General features: G+C 50.7%; 1 protein-coding gene across 7 annotated transcripts; it reads left to right on the top strand.

The window, feature by feature from the left end:
- The first annotated feature begins 238 nt into the window (after positions 1–238).
- TSKU (tsukushi, small leucine rich proteoglycan) lies at positions 239–21,568 on the top strand. Of its 7 annotated transcripts, none has more exons than XM_054187982.1 (4): positions 239–399; positions 3,049–3,131; positions 15,793–15,971; positions 17,570–21,568. In XM_054187982.1, exon 4 carries the CDS (start codon positions 17,577–17,579, stop codon positions 18,633–18,635), a length of 1,059 nt encoding a protein of 352 aa, XP_054043957.1. In that variant the 5' UTR covers positions 239–399; positions 3,049–3,131; positions 15,793–15,971; positions 17,570–17,576; the 3' UTR covers positions 18,636–21,568. The 7 variants fall into 7 exon arrangements, with proteins under 7 accessions (XP_054043957.1, XP_054043956.1, XP_054043960.1 ...); XM_054187986.1 differs by lacking the exon at positions 239–399 and adding an exon at positions 1,618–2,398; XM_054187988.1 differs by lacking the exon at positions 239–399 and adding an exon at positions 2,422–2,631.
- Positions 21,569–21,929: the final 361 nt, after the last annotated feature.

Below are 21,929 nucleotides of genomic sequence, written 5' to 3'. Positions count from 1 at the left end.
GGGAGGGGGAGTGTGTGTGCGGGTGTGTGTGCAAAGCCGGCTTGACGCCCCCCCCTTTTTCCCCCATAAGGAGGGTCTGCCAGCTCAGGAGTGGCACAGCCGAGCGCAAGTCCTGCCTCCTTCCTCCTTCTTCCTCCTCCTCCTCCTCCCAGATGTTCCCTTGTGTGCAGCCATCTGTTGAGCTCCCTCCTCCCTCCTCCTGCGGGGAAGGGGGCAGCCCGCTTGCCCGGCCAGCTGCACGCCTTGGACGAGAAGGAGGAGGAGGAGGAAGGAGGAGGAGGGAAGAAGGGGACACCCGGCCCCAAGCCTCGCTGCTGCCGGCTCCCGGCGGCGCCCGCTCCCCGCCGTGGGAACCCGCGCTCCGCGGCCGCCCCGCCGTGGGAACCGACCCCCGCCCCGGTGAGTCCCCCCCCGCCCCCGCCGCCCCCCATCCCCTCGCCGGTCCCGGTGAGTCCCTGCCCGCCGCTCCCCCGGCCCCTCCCCGGTCCCGGTGGGTCCCTCCTTGCCGCCCCCCATCCCCTCCCCAAACTCGCAGGGTGTGCAGAGCCCCAGGATGTTGTAGTTCCCCACCCCCCCGCCCATCACCCCCAAATTATCTTTTTTTTTTTTTTTGGGTGGGGGGGCTCGCTGGATGGGGGTGGGCTGAGCCTCGCCGGGGATGCGCAGAGCTAGCCCTGGGGGTGTCTGCTGGGGTGCCCCCCAAACCTCCGAGTGTGAAAACTTTTTTTGGCGTGATGAGTTTGCCTCGCACGGGGGCTCGGCGGTGCGAGGTTGGGGGGGGAGGGGGGGGGGGGCATCGGCTGCAAAACGCCTCGAGTACGGTTTGGGGGGAGGACAGAGGTCTCGGATGGAGTTAAACTCCTTTCCCACACACACATCTCTGGCTTTCCCAAAGGGGGAATTTTGGGGTGCAGCGAGTGCGTACGAGCCGCCCCCATCCCGGCTCCCTCTCCCCGGAGGATGAAGAATCTCCAGCCGGGATCTCTTCCCTCTTCCCTTCCCCTCACCCCCGGTGGAATGGTGCTTTGTAGAGTGCTTGGGATTGCCACGGCTGCAAAGTAATCCGAGCAGCAGCTGGAGGCTCCGCACCGCCTCCCGTGCCCGGTTTCGGGGCTTTGATTTCACACAGGGCTCCCTGTCTCCCCTCCTCTAGCCCCCCCCCGCCCCCTTCCACCCCCCACCCCTTCCCCACTCCCCCTTTTCCCGGCCCTCCCCTCCCAGCACGGCGGAGGGGGAGAGGAGAGAGGGTTTTTTTTTTTGGTCGGGTTTTGGTGCTGGGAGGCTCGCAGCTCGCCCAAGGTAAGGGGGAAAAAGGAGAAGGGAGGGGGATAAAGCTTAAAGGGGGGGTCACCTGGATGGGGTGACCAGGCTGGAAGGTGCAAAAGAGGTGGGGGGGGGTTCTCCCCCGGGTTGCAGAGATAAAGGCAGGGCAAAGCTCCCTGCCTGGGAATTTCCCATGCCTGTAAATGGATTAAGCTGGAGGGGAAGGTGTGTTGAGGGGCGGGGGGGGGGGGGGGGGGGGGCAGGAAGGGAGAGGAAGCAGACCAAGATTTATTTGTTCTCTTATAGAAAAAAAAAAAAAAAAAAAAAAAAAAAAAAAGCTGCTGGTTGTGACTTTTGAAGCAGGAGGTCAGAAAGCACGGGGTTCCCCTGATAACGCACACACCCTGTAAACTTTTAAGCAGCTCCATGGAAACTTGTTATTAACGCTGCAGTCATTAAAAGGCGCAGACCACGGCAGATTTATTAGCCCAGTTAAACCACAACACGTGCCAGCTCTCGGGAAACAAAAGGGTCCGTCAACTTTCCTCCTCTGCTTGGGATGCGGGAAGGCTGGGAGGAGGGCGGCGAGGACAGAGCTGTGGGGAAGTGGCATCGCCGCCGTTAACCGACTCTCCATCGCGGTTAACGAACGGAATTCGGTGGCAGCGAAGACCTTCGAGCCCGGGTGTAACGAGCTCACGGCCAGCCGGGCCGAGCACACGGCGTTCATCCTGGCAGCCGGGCGAGGAGCCTCCAGCCGCCCCAGTCGAAAGATTATTTTATTTTTTTTTTTGCCCGGGTGTCTGCCATGATAAATCGGCTGCCGTTAGCCTGAATAACCGCATTCACTGAAGTTACAGTAGGAAACTTGTCTGGGTGGACACTGTGCCATTGCTCTGCAGAGAGCCTGCCCGTGCTGATGGCTGGCGTTGCGCTGAAATATCGCATTGATCGCTGCTGTGAAGCTCACGGGGTTTTATTGGAGCGCAGGGTTTTATTGGAGCGGTAGAGAGCGGAGCAAATACTGGGAGAAGAGGCTTTGGAAAGGCAGGGTTAGACCAACGCCTCACCGATCTCTCCAGGAATAAGGAGCACGTTGGATGTGTTAGATGCTGAAAGGACCGGAGGGAGCCTGGTACGTCCCTGGGTGAATCTGCAGCCCAAACTTGGCTGGCTGCTGGCCACCGGCGGCGGGTTAGTGTCTGCCACCGCGCTGGCACAGGGCTCGTGTCCCCGCTCAACCCACGGAAGCCAGTCCCCGTCCCGGAGAGGACACAGGAGGTGCTGTGGGTTATAAATGGCCCATCGAGGCCCTGACCTGTGCTCAGTCGTCGCCCGGTCCCTCTCCGGAGGCAGTGGGTGCGCGGGGTGAGCGATGCTCGGCACCGGAGGAGGGGGGGGAGGCAGGAGGTTGGGTGGCAGCACCCAGGCGGGTTTTCCCTTGCAGCATCCTGGAGCGGGGAGACGCTGCTGGTTTGTGAATGAATTTGAGCAGCTGCTGGCGGAGGCAGCAGTGGGGGGAACAATTACAAAATGCCCGGACGACATGAGGGACATCCCAGGGGACATTAATTTCTAGCGGCGAAGTGGACTGGCAAGGGAAGGCTGCAGGGTCGGGGTGAGGGGTCTCCTGCACCCCTGTTCTTTAAGATTGAGTGCAAGGAATAAAGCAGCATTGAACGGATGGGAGGGAATAGGGGGAAAAAGCTGTAAAATAAAATAAAAAAAAAACATACAAAAGTTACTCTTGGGTTTTTGTTGTTTTTTTTTTATTTTTTAATATAGGAAAAAGCGTCCTGTGCTCTCCCAGCCCCGCAGTGACCAGCAGTGTTTGCCACCCCGGTGCAAGACAGAACTGGGAAAAAAAGGTGAGCCACTGTCTTCCGGAGGTTTAGAGTTTTCCCTCTATCCCTAACTGCTTTTTTTTTTTTTTTTTTTTCTTCCCCCCCCCCCCCTCCTCTTTCACTCTCTTCTCCCTCCTCCTCCTCCTCCCTTGTCAGCTGGCTGGTGGGGAGAAGGAGAGGCTGGAGGGTGGGATAAGACAAGGCATCCTTGTCCGGCAGCCCTCCTGACCCCCGGGCCCTGCGCGGTAGCCGCAGCGCTGGCCGCCTGGCAGGCTATCAAAAGAAACTTCCGAACGCTGAGATGTTGAGGGCCGGGAAGAGATAAAGGCTGGCTCGAGCAAGCCGTTTCTTGTCTTAAAACTTGGCACCTGGGCCCATCGAGGCGAATGTATGAACGGCTCAGCCATTCATTGCCGGGGAGCCCTGAGATTTTCACTTGTATTGCAATTTTTTTATACATGCATGTATATATTTGATTTTTTTTTTTTTTCCCAATTTCCTGGGAGTTTCCATCATTCCTTCTTGGAGTATTCCTGGTGTGGGGGGGTGGGGGGGGAGAAGCAAATACGTGCTCTGAGAATCACACACCCGCCCTCCACCCCACATCCCGCCCCCCCCAGGCTCGCAGACTCTGCAGGAGATTAAACCAACCTGGCTGCCTTAAGCACGGGACATTCCTGCCTTGCATTAACCAGGCTGGAAATCTGCCTGTCGGAGTGGTGGCAAACTGGAAAAAAAGCGCTTTTATCTCCGCCGTCGCTGAGCGGAGGGCCATGTGCTGTGTGTAATGTCTTGAGTGCCGGCATCTGTGGGCTTTCTTTTCCTTCCCCTTGCCCCCCTCCTGCTTCTCTTTAGCTGTCCGTGTATCTGTGATGCTCACTCCTCTCCTTTCCCCTGGTTCTCGCCCGGCAGCTCAAGCTCAAGGGTGGGGAGAGAAATAAGGACCTTTTTTTTTTTTTTTTTTTTTTTGACTTTCAATAAGATAACCCCCGTCAGGAAAAACTGAGACGTAAAGGCAAAGCCCTGCTGTGGCAGATGGGTCAAACCAGACGTGATTCCTCACCCCCATCACATCTAAAGTGACAAATGTGCGCGGATTTCTCCACGTGGGGCAGGGCACGTCCCTGACCCCAAAATCGCCCATTTTCTTCCCATCCTTGAGAATGAGATGTCTGTAGCAGGGCGCACGGCGAGGCCAAGCTTCACTCAGCAGGGTGGAGGAGATCTTTCCTCTAAATACCTTTAATCCCAGTGCAAAGGCTCAGTTCCCACCCAAGGTGCAGCCCCTATATCTACCCAGGATCGAAGCTTTGCCGCCTCTTGCATGAGGTCTCCAGCTCAGAGGATTGGAGGCTCAGAGGGTAACTCTGAACTTGGCCAGTATCATGCATTAGGGGAGAGCATTGCTCTCACCGACTGTCCCTGAATGTCCCACGGTGATGTCCCTATCTCTGTGTTCGCAACACAGTGACCTCCCCTGGCTTTGGGGGAAGAAACGGGGTGCAAGGGGCCAACACCGTGTAGTCCATACAGAGGACACCTATGAGGATGCTGTAATTTGGGAATTCTTACTCTCTTGGTCAGGTAGAGTGAAATCAGGTCAAATTGGGTTAGGAGGTGGCTTAATACAGGATTAAATGGTAAAGGAAGATGGTTGCGTGTGTCCTGGGTGACTTGTGGCATCTCCATGGCATGGCAGGAGTGTCACAGAGCTGCGTCAAAAACAAGGGGACAGGGATGGGGACAGGATGGAGGCAGGGGAGGTGAGCAGCATGGGTGGGTAGAGGTCCCTGGAGAGGCAGGTCTGCTGTTGGCAGTCAGGGTTTAGAGTCCACAAAACTGATTTGAGAGGTGCTTAGATATTTCTCTAGCACAACGACCTTCCCAGACATCCCTTTCCATGTCCCCCAGCCTGGCTGCCCATTTTGCAAAGGGCAAAGCAGGGCTGGTGTCCCCGGAGTGTCCAGGCAAGGCAGGAGCTGGGCGTGGTGCATGAGGACAGTGGTGGCATTTGGCTGGACCCGTTGTGGCAGCAGTGGCATTGGCAAGGGGCTTCTCTATGGGGTGAGACCAGGGTGCCTTGGCTTGTGCTCCATTCCCAGTTAAGCTGGTGAGATTTGAACTTGGAGATGGCACCCCCATCCCCACACTGGAATGAAGACCTCTTTGCCTTGGGGTTCGTCAACCTTAAGGTGTCAGGAGGGAAATGGAGGCACATGAATGGGGACTCGTGGTAACATCAGTGAGAAATGGGTCCTGCTGGGGTTGTGTCTCTCCAAACCTACTTTAGATGATCTTTGTCTCCAAGACGCCATGCCAGCCAAGAGGGACTGGAGGATCCTGTGCCAGGGAAGGCAGGCTAAGAGCTCAGGAGATGCCACAACATCACATCCCTGGGGCAGTTGAGCAGCATCTGGGCTGGGAACTGCGGTGGGGATGATGCCCTGCTGCTAAACCCTTTGTCAGCTTTACCCAGACCCCCTTCCCCTCCCCAAATCCCCCCTTCCCAAATCTTCTCGGAGACCTGCTGGGCGTAGCGAATGTCTCACGCGCTTCACCAGGGTTGGGGCAGCTCCTGAAGCTCCAGCTGATGCTCCACCGAGAGATTTTGCTGGCGTTCATTGTTCGCAGTGTCACGTTGCAAGAATTATTTGGGCAGGGGGGAAGAAAGGCCGGGAGGGGAACGAGACGGGAGCCTCCAGCTGTGCTGTTTGCAACAATAACGGCCAGGATTGTATTTATTATCTCCTCGGTGGAGGGTCTGCAGCTGCACGCTGAGAGCCACAGGCGGCAAAGAGGCCCGGAGATTATTGTGCATGGAAAAAAAAAAAAACAAACCCACAGCCACAAAAATAAATAAAAAGCCCACAAAGAAGCCATGGGCAGGCTGGGGCGATGCCGAGGGGCACCCAGCATAGTGTTGCCTCCTCGCTTTGCCCTCCCCTATTGAAGCCAACAGCCCCGCAGGGCTGATAGAAGGGAGGTTGGGAGCTGCTTTGTTTCAGAGAGCTAAAGCTGCATGGAGTCCTCCTAAAATCCTTCTGCCAGGGCTGGAGGCGTTGCCCAGCTGGGGGGAAATTCTTTTCCCCTCTTCTTTTTGCATGATTTCGGGCAGTGCTGGCTGCCTCTGCTTGCTGGGACCAGGCAGAGCACCATGACCAAGACATGCCATCAGAGGCAGCGTTTGGACACCTGGTTTGCAGCCACCTCTGTTTTAAGGAGAAAGAGCTGGAAAGACCTTAGAGATACAGGATGATGGGGCTGCTATGAGCTATTCGCTCCTGTGTCTCACCTGGAAGGGCAGAGGCATCATATAGAATCACAGAATGGTTTAGGTTGGAAGGGACCTTGAAGATCATCTAGTTCCAACCCCCTGATCTAGTTCCAGCCACCCCGGGAGGTATCGCCTTCGCCTGGCACCATCCCTCCTCTCTCTTCCTTCCTTCCCCCTGCCCAGCTCATCCTCTCCAGGGGAACCCATCCATGTCCATCCATGCAGCGTAGTCCTTCTGCAGCTCAAACCAGCCCACCGGGGTGGCTGAAATCAAACGACGCCAGGGATGTGGGGTACATCCACAGACGTTGTGCCTTTCCCTCATGGACCAGGCAGCTGCTGGTGGGTCCTTGCAACCTGCGCTCTCCTGGGGTGGGATGTGGCATGTGGCATCCCAGGGACACACATGGCACATGGCATTCCCCAGCTGGCCACCGTGATCCGGCTGAGCAGCTCTATTATCAGTTAAAACCACGAAGTGTCCGGCATGGACAGGAGGTTTCCTCTCCCCGTGCTGCACCTCAACGTTTCCCACTGGCCTGGCATATGGTGTTGGTCCCAGAGTGCATTCCTCCTGAATTATATCATGTCTCTGGGAGCCGCAGTGCTACGAACAAGTATTGTTGTAGCAGGAGCTGAGATAGGAACCGCCTGGGTTTGGGGGCCAGGTGTGGGAGAGGATTGTCAAGGGCTGAGGCTATAGGAAAAGCTTGCTAGGGTCATTTCAGCATTCAATAATTGACCTGCTAAGAAATACGGCCCTGCCTCAGGTGTTTTATGCTTTAAAAATTCATGTCAGCTTCTTGGCTTTCTTAGCCTGACACCAGGAACGGTCGGAGAAGAGGGGGAAGCACATGCAACCCCAACGTTGTAGATGTGATCCATCATTTTTAAGTTGATCTTTTGCAAAGGGGGATGCAGCCTCGAAGAAGGAGGGTTTAATGCTACCAAGGTTCCTGCTGTGATTTGGTACCCAGGAAAGCCTGGGTACTCGCAGCCTCCCTCCGTGCATCATGGTGAGCCCTTGGGCATCGGGGATGGTGGATGGGGATCTGCTGGTGGCTTTACTAGGTCCCTCTACAGCAAAATGCATTAGGGCTGGTGTAAAACTAAGGTGTAAACCTCTCCCTTTGCTGCACTGAAGGGCTGGTTCGTAAACCTATTTGTGCCAAAATAACTCCTCTGCAACGGAGACCTCCCGTTCTGGGATCTGTCGCTGGGTTTATGATAAAGATCCTGTTTGGGCCGAGTTTGAGGCAGTTAAGAAAATATTTGTGTTCCTGGCTGAGATGAGGTCTGTGTTAGGCTCAGCGAGTGCTGGGACAGCGAGACCTCCTGTTCCTGGAAATGCTCATGGTTAAAAAGCAGAGAGGACGGATGGGAAGCAGGAGCTTTCAGGGGGTTAAAAGTTTTGGGGTGGTCACCCCTGGGGTAATGCTGCAGCAGGAGAAAGCCCTGAGCTCCTGCATCCCTTGTGGATGCTTTGTTCAATCCCGTACATCCCGGGCTGCTGGGAACTACCGGAGAGAGTCCAGCGGAGGCTACAAAGATGATCCAGGGGACTGAAGCATCTCTGTGCTGAGGAAAGGCTGAGAGCCCTGGGGCTGTTCAGCCTGGAGAAGAGCAGGCTGAGAGGGGATCTCATCAATGCTCAGCAAGAGCTAAAGTGTGGGGGGCAAGAAGATGGGGCCAGACTCTTCTCAGTGGTGCCCAGTGACAGGACAAGGGGCAACAGGCACAAACTTGAACATGGGAAATTTTGTCTGAACATGAGGAAAAACTTCTTTCCTGTGAGGGTGGCAGAGCCCTGGCACAGGCTGCCCAGAGAGGTGGGGGAGTCTCCGTCTCTGGAGACATTCCAAACCCACCTGGACGTGTTCCTGTGCCACCTGCTCTGGGTGACCCTGCTCTGGCAGGGGGTTGGACTGGGTGATCTCCAGAGGTCCCTTCCAACCCCTGCCATTCTGTGATTCCATGAACCGGTATGTGGCTGCCGATGCTCCCACTTTGAGTGGTCCTGCAGCTGGCATAGCCAGGCAGCAATGGTGGGGCCGGGATGCTCGCATCCCCTCTGCTCCCAGTAAGCCCCATGAATCCATAGGGCTGCTGCCGGGAGGTGCCACGCTGCCCCAGTGCCTGCCTTCCCCTGCCCGCAGCCGCTCCAGAGGCTCGGCAAACTTCATTTCCTTTTGGGAACGCCTCCTCCGGGCACAAGCACAGCTCGGCGTGAGGCTGGCGAGCAAAATTGCTTTCAAAAAGCCACGGGAGACTGTTTCCCCCACCTCGAATAAAACCGCCATTAACATGAGAGCTTCCTGGGCTGAGCAGGGAAAGGGGATTTTTGTGCAAAACCCTGCTGCGGCTGAGATTTAATTCCTAATTTGCCCATGCTGGAGGTAGCACCGACTTTTTCCCACTTGAGGCGAAATTCCCGGGAGTTGGGCTGCTGTTTGCTTCCAAGATGCGGCTTTTCGAGGCACGGAGCTCTCAGGGCGGCAGAAATTGTCCATATTTCAGCCGCGGATGTAAATCAGCTGGAACTTGCCGTATGGGCTGGCAGACCTGCCCGCACAGGTTTCCTTTTGTCAGAGACAAAAACACACCACACCGCACCTTGATTTCCTCCTTGAGGGGGGATGAGGGATGCTGGGGGAGGGCGGGGGGGAGGGATTGCATAAGTGGAATAAACTATTAGCTGTTTAAACACGAGGATGATAAATTACCCATGGCGTCTTGCAAAGCAGATGGGATTTGTGACATTAACAGTTGGAGCAAAGATTATTTTAATAGGGTTCTCCATTTCTTTTAAAAATAAAGGATTTTTTTTTAATTTTTTTTTTTTACTTTAAAGGAAAAAAATACAGCAGAGGCTGTTTCAGCTGAGCAAGGCACGTCATATGTTTGAAAACAACCCCATAGTGTGAAGCTGTAGGGTTTGGAGGTGCTGGGTTCCCTCTTAATCAATCCCATATGTCTTCTCTGCAGCCCATGTGGTGGATTGAGGGGCGTTTTGGCTTTGGGGTTATGAAATGTGTCTGATGCTTAACAACTTGGCTTCGCTCTCGCTGATCTCCTCTATCTCGTCCCCTGTAACGTCTATGAAAATCTCCCTGAAGGATGGAGAGAATCAGTGGGATGGTGGTTAATCATTGTGGTTTTGGCTCAGCAGTTTCTCTGTGTCCGGAGCTGAGAAAAGCCAACTGAGATATTGCGAAAATGAGGAATGACGTCTTGTTTTTGCTTTCCTTGGCCATTCTGGCTGTCCAAACCCCAGATTCCATGGGTTTTTTTGTGAGATTCAAGTCTTGCAAAGATAGACTTGATGCAGAGCAAAGTGGTTCTTGTCCAGGTCTGTGAGCAGCATCTCATAGAATTGTAGAATCATAGGATGGTTTGGGTTGGAAGGGACCTTAAAGATCACCTAGTTCCAACCCCCTGCCCTGGCCAGGGACACCTCCCACTAGACCAGGTCTCATCTCTCTTTATGGCAGTTTGGTCCCCTCTTAAAATCACTTGGGCGGCGACAAAGCTCCCTGCAGAGCAAAGAAGCCATTGGTTCAAGATCTGCTTGTCTTGGCTACCTCCTGTGGTGCCTGGGGACACACAGGTCAGAGAGGAGAAATCCCATCCTGAGCCCACCCATCCCCATCACGCCACACCCCCGGCCTGCCTTAAATACAACCCATGGCTCTGCATTGACGGAGGAGAGATGACTTTTTCTTTCCGTCCCCAGTTTGGTGCCTATTGCATATTTTTCTTCCATAGCCTGGTAATGTAGATTCTTGATACCACTGGGTTAATTACTTGCTAATAACTCCCCCTTTGGTGGTGGGGCTCTTGACTGAATGCCGAGGAGGTGCTTCTACATCCATTATTAGAAATCATTAAAGTGGAAAGGAATTCATAGATACATCTTTTCTTCTTTTTTTCTTTTTTTTTCCTTTTTTCTTTTTTCCTTTTTTCTTTTTTCCTTTTTCTTTTTTCTTTTTTCTTTCTTTTTTCTTTTTTCCTTTTTCTTTTTTCTTTTTTCTTTTTTCTTTCTTTTTTCTTTTTTCTTTTTTCTCTTTTCTCTTTTCTCTTTTCTCTTTTCTTTTTTCTTTTTTCTTTTTTCTTTTTTCTTTTTTCTTCTTTTTTCTTTTTCTTTTTTCTTTTTTTTTCTTTTTTCTTTTTTCTTTTTTATTTTTTCTTTTTTATTTTTTATTTTTTCTTTCTTTTTTCTTTTTTCTTTTTTCTTTTTTCTTTCTTTTTTCTTTTTCTTTTTTCTTTTTTCTTTTTTCTTTTTTCTTTTTTCTTTCTTTTTTCTTTTTCTTTTTTCTTTTTTCTTTTTTCTTTTTCCTTTTTCCTTTTTTCTTTTTTCTTTTTTCTTTTTTCTTCTTTTTTCTTTTTTCTTTTTTTCTTTTTTTCTTTTTTCTTTTTTTTCTTTTTTCTTTTTTTTTTCGTTCCCTGTATTTAATTCTGATTTTCGCCAGTGAGTGGGAAGATCAAACAAAAAGTGTTCAGGCACTGGCAGGATGGTTTTAGCTCCTGTTCAGGCCTTCACTGTCTCTTTACATTGAGCCATAAGGGCTAAAGCCACCGCCCCAGTGGCTGAGTTTCCCCCATCCAATTGCTTGCACACACTGGTGGGGGAAATAGGGTGAGGAGAAGGCAAAGACGGGGTTGCACATCCCCTTCTCTATATCCTGAGGGGTGATTGAGGATGGCTCTGTTCTCTAAGCAGATAAAACCACCAGCGTGAAGTGAAGGGCGATAACTTATCACCCAAAAGTGACTTGTGCAATGGCTCCTGATGGAGGGCGCCATTAAACCGAGCTGAATTTAGAAGAGCCAAGGGACTGATTCTCATCCTGCTGCCACTGACACCAAGAGTAACTCCACTGGACTCCCCCAAACCCACCTAAGCAAATGCTAAAACCTAAGCAGCAGATACTTCTTGGATTCTCATTAGCTCTCCTCTCCTTAAATCCAAGAAGTCACAAAAGCTGCGTACAAAACCAGGACCGGTATTTGCAAAGCGTACTCCCAAACCAGCAAAAAACCCAAAAAATAACAAATGGGTCAGAAAGCCCCCTTCCCATTTACACCAGAACTCCTTTGTGAGGAAGCACTAATTGGTTTAATAAGCTTTGTAGAGAGGGGTAAGCACAATTATTTGCTGCATGCATGTGGGGACCCCTTCTGCAGGGAAGAGCCAGTCTGAAGCAGGCAGAGCAAAAGCCTGGATGACCTTTACTTTCAATGGATTCACACAAAGGAAAAGAAAAAAAAAAAAAGAAAAAAGAGAGTAACCTTGTCGGCAGCAGTTTCTTTTTCATGTGAGGGGTGTGTGCCTGCGAGTTAAGGGATTAGTAGTCTCTGGTTGTAGGCTGGTTTGAGGCAGTTTTGCTGTCTGCTCGCGCCAGCGCGTGGGATCTGGAGACCGGTCTGCGATTGCCTCCGTGGCCTCATTTGGACTCAGCCCGGGAGAGTCCGCACTGGAAAAGTGTAGCTGTTGCTAGTGCCGTGCTTTAGTCGGTAATTATTCCTATTTTACAGAATAATTAATGGAGAAAAAAAAAAACAAACACAAAGACACAAAGAGGTCTCTGAAGCGCTTTTGTTGTGGGAGAAGCAACTCAAGAGCATCCTGGTGCTCCGGAGCAATCTGCTGGAGCCACCATCCCAGCTGCCTCTTGGAGCCTCCCAAGTATTTAAAGAGAGAAAGAGCCAACTATCTCATCTTTTTTTTTTTTTTTTTTTCTTTCCCCAGTCTGGAGGATTTATGGCCTCTGTCATAACCTATGCAGCTTGTTTCGCTTTCCAATAGCTTTCCCTTTCCCCTGCCCCCAATTAGCGAATGCAGCCAAGTGGGCTTTGTGGGCCTTGCTATAAAGACTTTGCTGTTTTTCACTTGGCTGATGCAAGAGACAGGAGACAATTCCCAGCTCTTCCCCCTGATGAAATATCGTTGCTAGTAAGGGTGTTGCAAAGGGTGTTGAAGGAGTTGCAATTCCATCATGCTTTGCTAGAGCAGCAACTCTATTTGGGATAGGCAGAGTCCAGCCCTTCCTTTTTGCCTCTTTCCTTTAAAGGTTGCTCTATTTGTTGTTAATCCAGAATTAATCCAGCAGCACCTTGGCAGAAAAAAAAAATGGAAGTTACCAGGATCTGTTCAGCAAGACATGCAGGGATTCATGTCATACCTGATCTGCTCTAATGGTGGGCTGCTGTTGAAAAGATGGGTCCTCTTTTCCCCATTCCTGTGTAACCCCGTGGCTGGGAAGATGGATTTGCTGGAAAACTGACCCACCGAAGGGGGGAAAGGAAGAATAGGCGTTTTTTTGTTGGATGAGTGAGCGGAACTGATTCATCCTGGGTGCAGCTGGTTGCTGGCCGAGACTTGGGTTTGGAAAATGCAGCCAGGGATGGGGCAGGATGCAGTACCCCAGGGAGACTGGGCATCCTGTTCCACCATGGACAAGGGAGAGATGGGGCATCTGCAAGGATGGGTCTGGCCTTAGGTGGGTTTCATCCCCTTCTGGAGCAATTTCTTTCTCTTCACCCCACCATAGAGACAACCTGGGATTTCTGCACTTCTTACTCATGTACCTTAAGCTTCGTTGGGTGACTTTAGGTCTTCAGCCCTGACTCCAGCTGCATTTCAGCCAATGCTTTGCCAAGTGGCATGTTCAGGGAAGCTGTGGGTTGCAAGTGTGAAGAACAGGGTTGTCTGTTTCCTGACTCCATCAAACAAAGAACTTTCAAACACCTCCCCCTTTTATTATTTTTTAATTAGTCCTTGATTTTTGGCTATAGGGATTTCCAGCTTGGTGGTTTCCAGGGCAACCGGAGGTAGCTTAGGTAGCATCTTCTTCATCTCCACATTCCCGAGGGGGGGACCAGTCCCTGAGCAATGGGCTTCCATCCAAGGTGGGACGTGTTAGCACATCTCCATTGGGTTGTAACGAGGTGGCAAAATCTCATCTGTGGATCAGGGAAGACAGTGAGAAAAGTCTTTAAGGAAGCGGAGAAGGAGGAAATCAAGTGCAATGAGAAGAGTGAATTTGCAACAACACAGTGACAGGGCTTTCCTCCCTCCCACCTCCCCAGCCATCAGCTGAGACCTAGCTTTCCTCTGCAGGCTGGTTTTAAAATCAAATTTTACCCTTTTTTTTTGGCAGAGAAATCTCAGTGTGAGGTTTCCACCTGGGTCCTGCCACGTGATGGTGCTGGGGATGAGCAGAGGAGGGAGCAGGTGTCAGGGCATCTGCAGGCTCAGGGAGAGATGTGGAATTTGGAGGAGAAGGCTGGCACCCTGCTGGTGCTCCATTAGCCACCGCTGTGTCTCCTTGGGGTTGTCTCAGGATACTTGGCGTGCAGAAAGGATGAGCAAGGTAGAAAGACAAGAGCCCTGCGGACACTCTGGGCACCTGAAATGTGGGGGATGATGCTGCACCCCCAGCAGGTCCTGTTGAAATCAGTGGGTATAACGAGCCCTCCAGAGCAGTCAAGTGGCCAAAATTTGTTCTTGGGATCTCTCCACACCACAACAACCATAGAAAAGAGGAGGTCATGGCTGAACCATCTTGAAAGCAGGCTGTTTTCTCCTGGTGGCTTTCCCCTCACCGTCCCAGGTGATGGGGCTGGTGGCTTCTGGCCCGTGGTGTTTCCTCCAGGTGAATCTCCCCAGTGCTGCAGGAGGATAACTCATCTTCCTTTTACGAGGGGATGCCTTGGCTTCCTGCCTTTATCAACAGAGCAGCTCGTAGGCAGCAATCCAAAGGCAATTTGATGCGGTTTCAAGTGCACGCTGTACACAGATGAACTGTAAATGCCTGCGGCATGTTTCTTTCCCCATTTCAAAGAGCGCTATCGATTGCGCCATATGATGATGAAGCATGCCTGTACCTGACTAAGCTCTTCGTTGATTATCTAGCACTGCAGGAGTCTTTTTCGTAGACTAGAAGATGACCAGTGCCTTTATTTCTCCTATCTTTTATCAGAGATATTGGCCAAGGGGCTTGTTATTGTGTGAATGTTTCTTGTTGCTCCGTGAGGGAGTTTTTAACTGGTGGTAATGGATTGCATCTCATCTGCAAAGCAATTGCAGAGCCAGTAAGGGAGAATTGGGGGCAGTGCTGCGAGGAGGGAAGAGGCAATAAATGCTGTGCAAGTACCTAAGCTGAGCTTTGCGTACTGCATTTCAGCTGCATAAAGTTTCATGCTTGCTGCTGGCTGGTGCCATGGATGTTGCAGTGGGAGTCGCTGTATCTGCTCACTTCTGGCGATCATTTTTGAGGCTGATCAGGAAGAGAATTCCCATGTCAAAAGGAGCTTGAGCAGCCACATATCAAAGCCCAGCACTGGCTTTGATTCTCCTCTCAGTTCATAGAATCACAGAATGGCTTGGGTTGGAAGGGACCATTAAAGACCATCTAGTCCAACCCCCTGCCATGAGCAGGGACATCTTCAACTAGATCAGGTTGCTCAGAGCCCTGTCCAACCTGACCTTGAATATTTACAGGGATGGGGCATCTCCATCCTGGGCAGCCTGTGCCAGTGTTTCACCACCCTCATTGTAAAAATGTTTTTCCTTGTATCTAGTTTGAACTTCCCCTCCTTTAGTTTAAAACCACTACCCCTTGTCCTATTGCTACAGGCCCTATTAAAATGTTTGTTCCCAGTTAAACTAGGACTTTGGAGATTGCCCTCTTGCTTTCCTTCAGGTGGCCCATCAGGAGCCCATGAAGGTCTTAGCAGTGCTCAGAAAGCCAAGTCTCACACTGATGTGTTTTGGACTGCTGGGGTCTGATCCACCTCCCACCAGAGTCAATGGGAAGCCATGAGGAACTGAGCTGGGTTTTTGAAGAAGAAGTTAGGAGGCGCTTTCCTTGTCGAGAGATGAGGTGGGAATAGCCACTGGGTGGGATTTGGGAGGAGAAATACCAGTAGATTGAGCTGACACTAACGCAGGTACTTCCCTGTACGTGAAATATTTAACATTTGGGATTTTGCTTTTTGAGTTCCCAAAGAGCTCCCCACTGCTCTAATCTCCCCTGGTAATAAAACATTTCAGTGCATTCCAAATGCAGCTTCATGAAAAAAATGTAAATTTTAGGTTAGGAGGGACTGAAGAAGGGAGCAAGCTATGGTCTGTCTGCACAGAACGAGAGGGGATCAGCCTTGATGCCATTAGGAAAGGGATATCTGGAATTGCGCCTGCAGAAAGGAGCACTACCCCCTCCGTTCCCTCTGCACACACATGTGTTTTCTCAAGAAATAGTCGAGATGGGCTGCAACTAGGGCTCATCTTACTGATTTTCTGTTGTTTCTGTAGAATAATGGACCCTGGAGGATTGCGCGTTGGCTGTTAGCGACGCTTTGGTTGCAGGCTCTTTGGCCAGAGTCCCAATCTCTGCTCTCTATTTGCAGGAGGTCTGGGAGTTACCACCAGCCAACTTGTATCGGTGATCAGGACAATATTTTTGCAATGCTTTTCCCCCTTTGCACTTCTTTTGCACATTGGCACGTAGTCCCTGGGTTGGTCTCCTGGGAAGGAGAGCAGGGCCAAGAAGACCACGCTGAAAAGGGAGAGAAACTGCTGCTAAGGGGTAGGTGAGGGAAGATGAAGTGTGAACTTCTAGGAAATGGTCCTGGGAAGGTGCAGGGGCTGGGGGGAAGGCATCTCAGCCAGATCAAAGGCTGTGTGGGAAAGATGATACTGCAAGGAAGTTAATGAAGTGCTTTTAAACAGCTGTGCGAAAGGTGAGAATAGAGACCGGGGTGGTGGGGGGGTGGTGGGGCTGAGATGGGGACAGGAACATGCATTTAAAGGGGATTGGGTTGGGGTTTTTTTGGCTAAATGAGTGCTTGGCACGTGAGTCTCTGTTTATCACCAGCAGCGTAGCCAAAGAGTGGTGCTGGTGGGTCTGCTTGCCTGGTTCGGTGGCAGTTTTTGTTGCCGGCCTCCTGGAGACCATTTGTAAGGCATGAGGAGCCGTCACCCATGACTGCAATGGGAACCAGCGAGGGCAGCTCTTGCTGCCTCTGCTGACCTGTGGGGATGCTGGCATGCTCCAATTTACCCTCCCCAGAGATGCAGAGCTAAAGCTTTTTTGGCTGGCTCTTGAAATCACACAGCTGCTGTTGCCCACAGTTGTGCGGAGGAGTTGTTATGATGTGATCTGAAGAGGTCCAGCAAAGCTGGAGAGGTGCACATCAGCTCTCTTCCTTCCTTGACTATGACAACGGAGAGACAGAAACATCTTAGATGGAGGAGGGTCAAACCCAGAGGGATGGAGAGAGCTCCTTGCTTGCTGTCATTGTTAATCAGAGAGAATACTTAATGTAATTAGCAAAGACTCCCCAGAGGCTCTATAGGAAACAAATTGGCTCTCTCCACTAATGACTGTGCAGGAGGCTGGGGCCACCACAGCACAGTCTGGGTTAGACCGAGCAGTTCATGGTTCCTCTGCTCCAGCACCAGCCCAAGGAGGGTGGGTTTGAGCCACCTGATATAAAGCAATGATCTTACCTACCTAAACACTTCTAAATTTGCATCTGAAGTCTAAGCAAGGGAGACGTGCTGGCCATTTGTCCAGGAGGTAGCTAGCCTTTCTAGCCGTTCATCCTGGATGATGTTCTGATGATGCCGTTATCTTTGTCATCTATAAGAAATTTGAATGGAGGTTTGGTTTTTCCTTTCTTGATAAGGGTTTTGGACACCTAAGGCTCCCACTGGGCACACAGCCTACATGATTTCTCCAATGCAGGGTCTGGAACCTGGCGCTCCCAAATCTCACATGGATGCCCTGACATGAAGACCTCTGTGTGCTGAAGTTCACCAGGCTGTAAAATGACTCAGGGTTGGAGCTGTCATTTATCTTCTTCCGTGGTCCAGCCAAAAGGATGCCTGTTGGATAGATCTTGCTTGAAGGCAGCCTACTGTCCTTACGGTGAATTTCCAGTTGTGCCAACTTCATTATATCTGCAAAGACTGTTAGCCCAATATTTTTTTCTCCATTAAATTTGCAATGGGGTTCACAATATGAGAGACAAAGAGGAGGACGTCCATGCTATTTAAGGGTGTACTTAATTTATCCCTTTAGAAAGACAGAGGAGAAGACTGCACAACTCAGACTGTTACACATCTTCAGTTAAGTAACTTCTACAGCAATTAAATCTCTTTTCTTATTGTCTTGTTTTCCAGGTCAACAATGCAGTTCCTGGCCTGGTTCAATTTCCTGCTTCTCCTTCCTTGTTTTGGTACCACCAAAACCTGCTTCCCCGGCTGCCACTGTGAAGTGGAAAGCTTTGGTCTCTTTGACAGCTTTAGCTTGACCAAGGTGGACTGCAGTGGAATAGGCTCGCACATTGTTCCCGTCCCAATCCCTCTGGATACCTCCTACTTGGATCTGTCATCAAACAAACTGGAAACAATCAATGAATCGATGCTTACTGGCCCTGGATACACCACCTTGGTGAGCCTTGACCTGAGCTACAACAAAATTGCCAAGATTTCCTCCACAACCTTCTCCAGGCTTCGGTACCTGGAGTCCTTGGATCTGAGTCATAACTCTCTGGAAGTCCTCCCGGAGGACTGTTTCTCCAGTTCTCCTTTGGGTGACATTGATTTGAGCAATAACAAGCTTTTGGATATAGCTATGGACATTTTTGCTTCAAAAGGTCAAGGAAAACCCCTGAATGTGGATCTATCCAATAATATGCTGAGCACAATTACGAGGCACCATGAAAAGAGCATCCCCAACATCCAGAACTTAAATCTTTCTGGAAACAGGCTAACGTCTGTGCCAAACCTTCAAGGGATTCCTCTCCGATACTTAAATCTTGACGGGAACCCTCTAGTCAAGATTGAGAAAGGAGACTTCACAGGGCTGAAAGATTTGATTCATTTATCCCTCAGTGGCCTGCGTGGCTTTGGAGAATTAAATCCTTATAGCTTCAAGGAACTACCAGCCCTCCAGGTTCTGGATTTATCCATCAATCCCAACTTGAAGTCACTGACTGCTGAAGTTATCTTTGGTCTGAACTCCCTACAAGAGCTCAACCTCTCTGGGACAGGTGTGTCATCCTTGCCAAAGACTGCGCTGAAATACCTGCCTTCCATCAAAAGCATCACCTTGGGGAAGAACATACAGTGTCTTAAGACCATCAAAGAAGGACAGTACCACCGACAAATCGGGCTGACCAAAAAAGAGGTCCTCAGTTGCCACGACAGCCACGGGTCCGTAGCAGCAGCGCCTTACGTTTCGTGATGAAAGCTGGGGAGAAGGTGTGGGGAAGGGAGGGCGGGGGGCTGTGGGATTTGTACAGGTGTCGGACTGAGATGGCTTGCAGTGTGCCTTTTGTAAAACTGTCAATAATTTATATATTTGTATATGCCAATACTTGATTGTTCGTGGATTTTATAAACTCTCAAATCCTGGCCCCACGTCATCTGCAGGGTCCCAATTTTACCAGGTGCATTGAGGTCCTGCACGCAGCCCGTTGGCTCAAGAGCGGTGACACTGGACAAGGGGGACCGAGCTGCTCTGCAGGTCCCAGGGCAGAATGGTCGGTCTGGAGCAAACCTTCATGCCCCAGACACGTTTGTAGGAGCAAAGCTACGTCTCACCAGAGCACACGCCAAAATGTACCGACTCCGTAGCTGCTTGCTTACAAACCCGTGCATCATCCTTTTTTTAATTATTACTCCCCAAGAAGTGCCTTCTGGTTGTTGCCTTCATTAGCAGCACTCCGTTCCCTGTCATGCACTTTCAGCCTTGAAGAAACATTTCCAGACCAACCTGAATACAGGGTACTCCTAATGTGCTGGTTTTTACATGTTATTTGCATAGGTGTGCAATGAACATTGAGTGAGTCGAGAACTTTTCCCACCATTTGCTCCCTGTTTTCCCATCTCTACCCTTTTCATGTCTAATTACTTCAGGTCCAACCTTGGCAGCCTCCTGTCTTTCTAACCTTAGCGAGCCATTGCTCAGAGCCGATGCGCAACAGAGCAAGGGAAGCAGAGGGGTCTGCCAACAGCCACTTCTCACCCAGGAACCAACCTCCAACAAAGCAAACTGACTGAGTTGCGAAGTGAAGAGATCGTGTAGCCAAGCTTAAAAAAAAAATTTAAAAAAAAAAATCCCCATTCCCTTTCTGGGGAAGCTTGGAAGAAAACTTTGACACAGATTCTCGTTTGACAACCTTATCAAACCAAGACGCAGGCTCAGAGGACGTGAGAGTAAGCTATTTCCACGCTGATGTTCCCCATCTGAACACAACATCTGTGACTCAGCTGGGCGCGCGTGAGGCAATTTCCAGTGCCAAAACGCTCCCCAGAATGTGCCAGGGGAAGAATTAGCACTGACGCCTGTGACCCTGGAGCGCTTTGCCTATCAGGGGAAAGATCTTGGGGTTTATTTTCCAGGGTTGTAGCTTTTTTCTTTCTCTCACACAGCTCCTTGGCTGCCGACTGAAATCTGATAAAAAGCCTGGTCCTCAGAGGTTTGCTCATTTTTTCCTCCATTGCTGAAATGCTGGCAAAGCATGTCTTGTCCCTCTTCTTCTTCAGGCTAGGAGAAAGCAGGGGAAGGCAGCACAGAATGACTCCATGCCATGTGTGAAGCCTTGTTTGTAGGAGCTCCTGCAGTGGAGGTGTCTGCTGAGGACTGGTCCACATCTGGCACGCTCTTTCCTGGGGATTGGAAGGGATGTTGTGGATGGGAGTCCTGCTCGGGCTGATCTGCAGCTTGCTTTCTAAGCCCAGCCTTGCATCAGGGTGACCTTCAACGTTTGAAACTGATTTAGGGAGGTCCATGCAAAGGTGATGCAGATAGAAACCCAAATGACAACCCTCCTTAGGAGTGTTGGGAGGAGCTCAGGCTTCGTCCTCACACCCCCAAAGGCCTTTGCAAAAGGAAACCCTATTGCCCAAAGCAGTTGTCTCTAGGGATGGTTGAAACCCATTGGGCCCATAAAAGCCAGACTCAACGTTTCACTTTGGATACTGAAATCCCTCTCCCACCTTTTTATCCGTCTCCTTTTCAGTGAGTTGTTCGGGGACCTCAGGGTGGGATTTTAACCCTTTCTTTCGGTGTTGGGGCTTTTACCCCTCTCCTGAGCCTTTGCAATGCTCAACCAGCCTTCACAATCACAAGAAACCTGTCGATTTTCTTAAAAAGGCAACGTGACTGCCTACAGGCCGGGATCTGGAGGGGAACAGCAACCAACTGCAGCGCAAGACGGGGGCAGTTTGGGAGGAAAGGGGTGTTTTTTAGCGGATCTTGCCTTTTTAAGAGAATTCTTTTCTGCTGGCAGAAAATGTAATTTTTAAAAAGAAAGTTGTTTAATTTTATAAGTCTGTACGTAGATGAAATGTTACAGGGATCGTATACTGTCAAAGTTACTGTCTTTGTGCCACTGTGGTAAGTTCAAAACCCAATGTGACAATCCAGTTGAAGACTGCAAGATTTCCTTGTGTAATCTCTCGCTAGCTGCTAGCTAAACAAGTCCTAGCAAAAGCTGGCAAATACCGTCGCTGTGTTAGTTTGTTGTTTTGTTGTTGTTTTTTTTTTAAAGAACGTCTGCAGCATTGTAAGGCTTTGTGATTACTCACAATATAATAAAGTGATTTGGAGGAGAATAAACCCAGATCCCCCGGATTTACTGCCTTAGCACTGGGAAGGCGGCAGCTGTCGCTGGGTCCGAAGTGCAACGCGGCTTCTCTCCTTGCCCGGCTCAGCCCCACCAGCCTTATGGGTGTTGTATCTCCAAACTAGGGGTGGCTTGTTGGCCTCCACATTGGCAGAAAGGCTTGAGAACTTCACTGGCTGACTCAAAGGAAATTATGGACGTGTGGCACTGAAGCAGCACAAGAGTATCTGGAGCAAATTTCCTGCTCCAGGATCTGCTCCAAAGCTTGTCAGAGATGGTGGAGGTCTCTTCATGGGTTTGGCCAATCTGGGACACAGTCTGCTAGGGATGAAAGGCTGGATTTGCCAAGCGGGTGATGTGGGGAGAGCCCACAAGCTGTTTCATGAGACCATGGGGGTGGGAGGAAGTGAATGGCACAAGGGCTAACGGCTTTACACTGAAAGAGGGGAGATTTCGATGAGATACGAGGTAGAAATTCTTTCCTGTGAGGGTGGTGAGCCCCTGGCCCAGGTTGCCCAGAGAAGCTGTGGCTGCCCCATCCCTGGAGGGGTTCAAGGCCAGGTTGGATGGGGCTTGGAGCAACCTGGTCTGGTGGGAGGTGTCCCTGCCCAGGGCAGGGGTGAGGGAACTAGATGATCCTTAGGGTCCCTTCCAGCTCTAACCATTCTGTGATTCTATGATTCCATGATCCTATGACTCTCTGCACTCTGCCAGACCGCAGAGCTTTCATCAGTGAGATACACGTGGTCCAGCCTCAGCACCGCTCTCGAGGAGTGGGGGCTGCTGCGTGGGGGGCTAAGAGCATGCAGAGCCATTGCAAGCAAAGAATAAATAGAAACATCTCTGGAGGGCTTTGCCTGCTCTTAAACAGCAAATTTAATTTTAAGCACTTCTCGGTGCTGTGTATA

This window comes from Rissa tridactyla, chromosome 1 (assembly GCF_028500815.1).
Source record: "Rissa tridactyla isolate bRisTri1 chromosome 1, bRisTri1.patW.cur.20221130, whole genome shotgun sequence".
In the NCBI taxonomy this organism is placed as follows: domain Eukaryota; kingdom Metazoa; phylum Chordata; class Aves; order Charadriiformes; family Laridae; genus Rissa; species Rissa tridactyla.
Note: the sequence above shows the minus strand (reverse complement) of the source record. Positions and strands in the feature narration are given on the sequence as shown.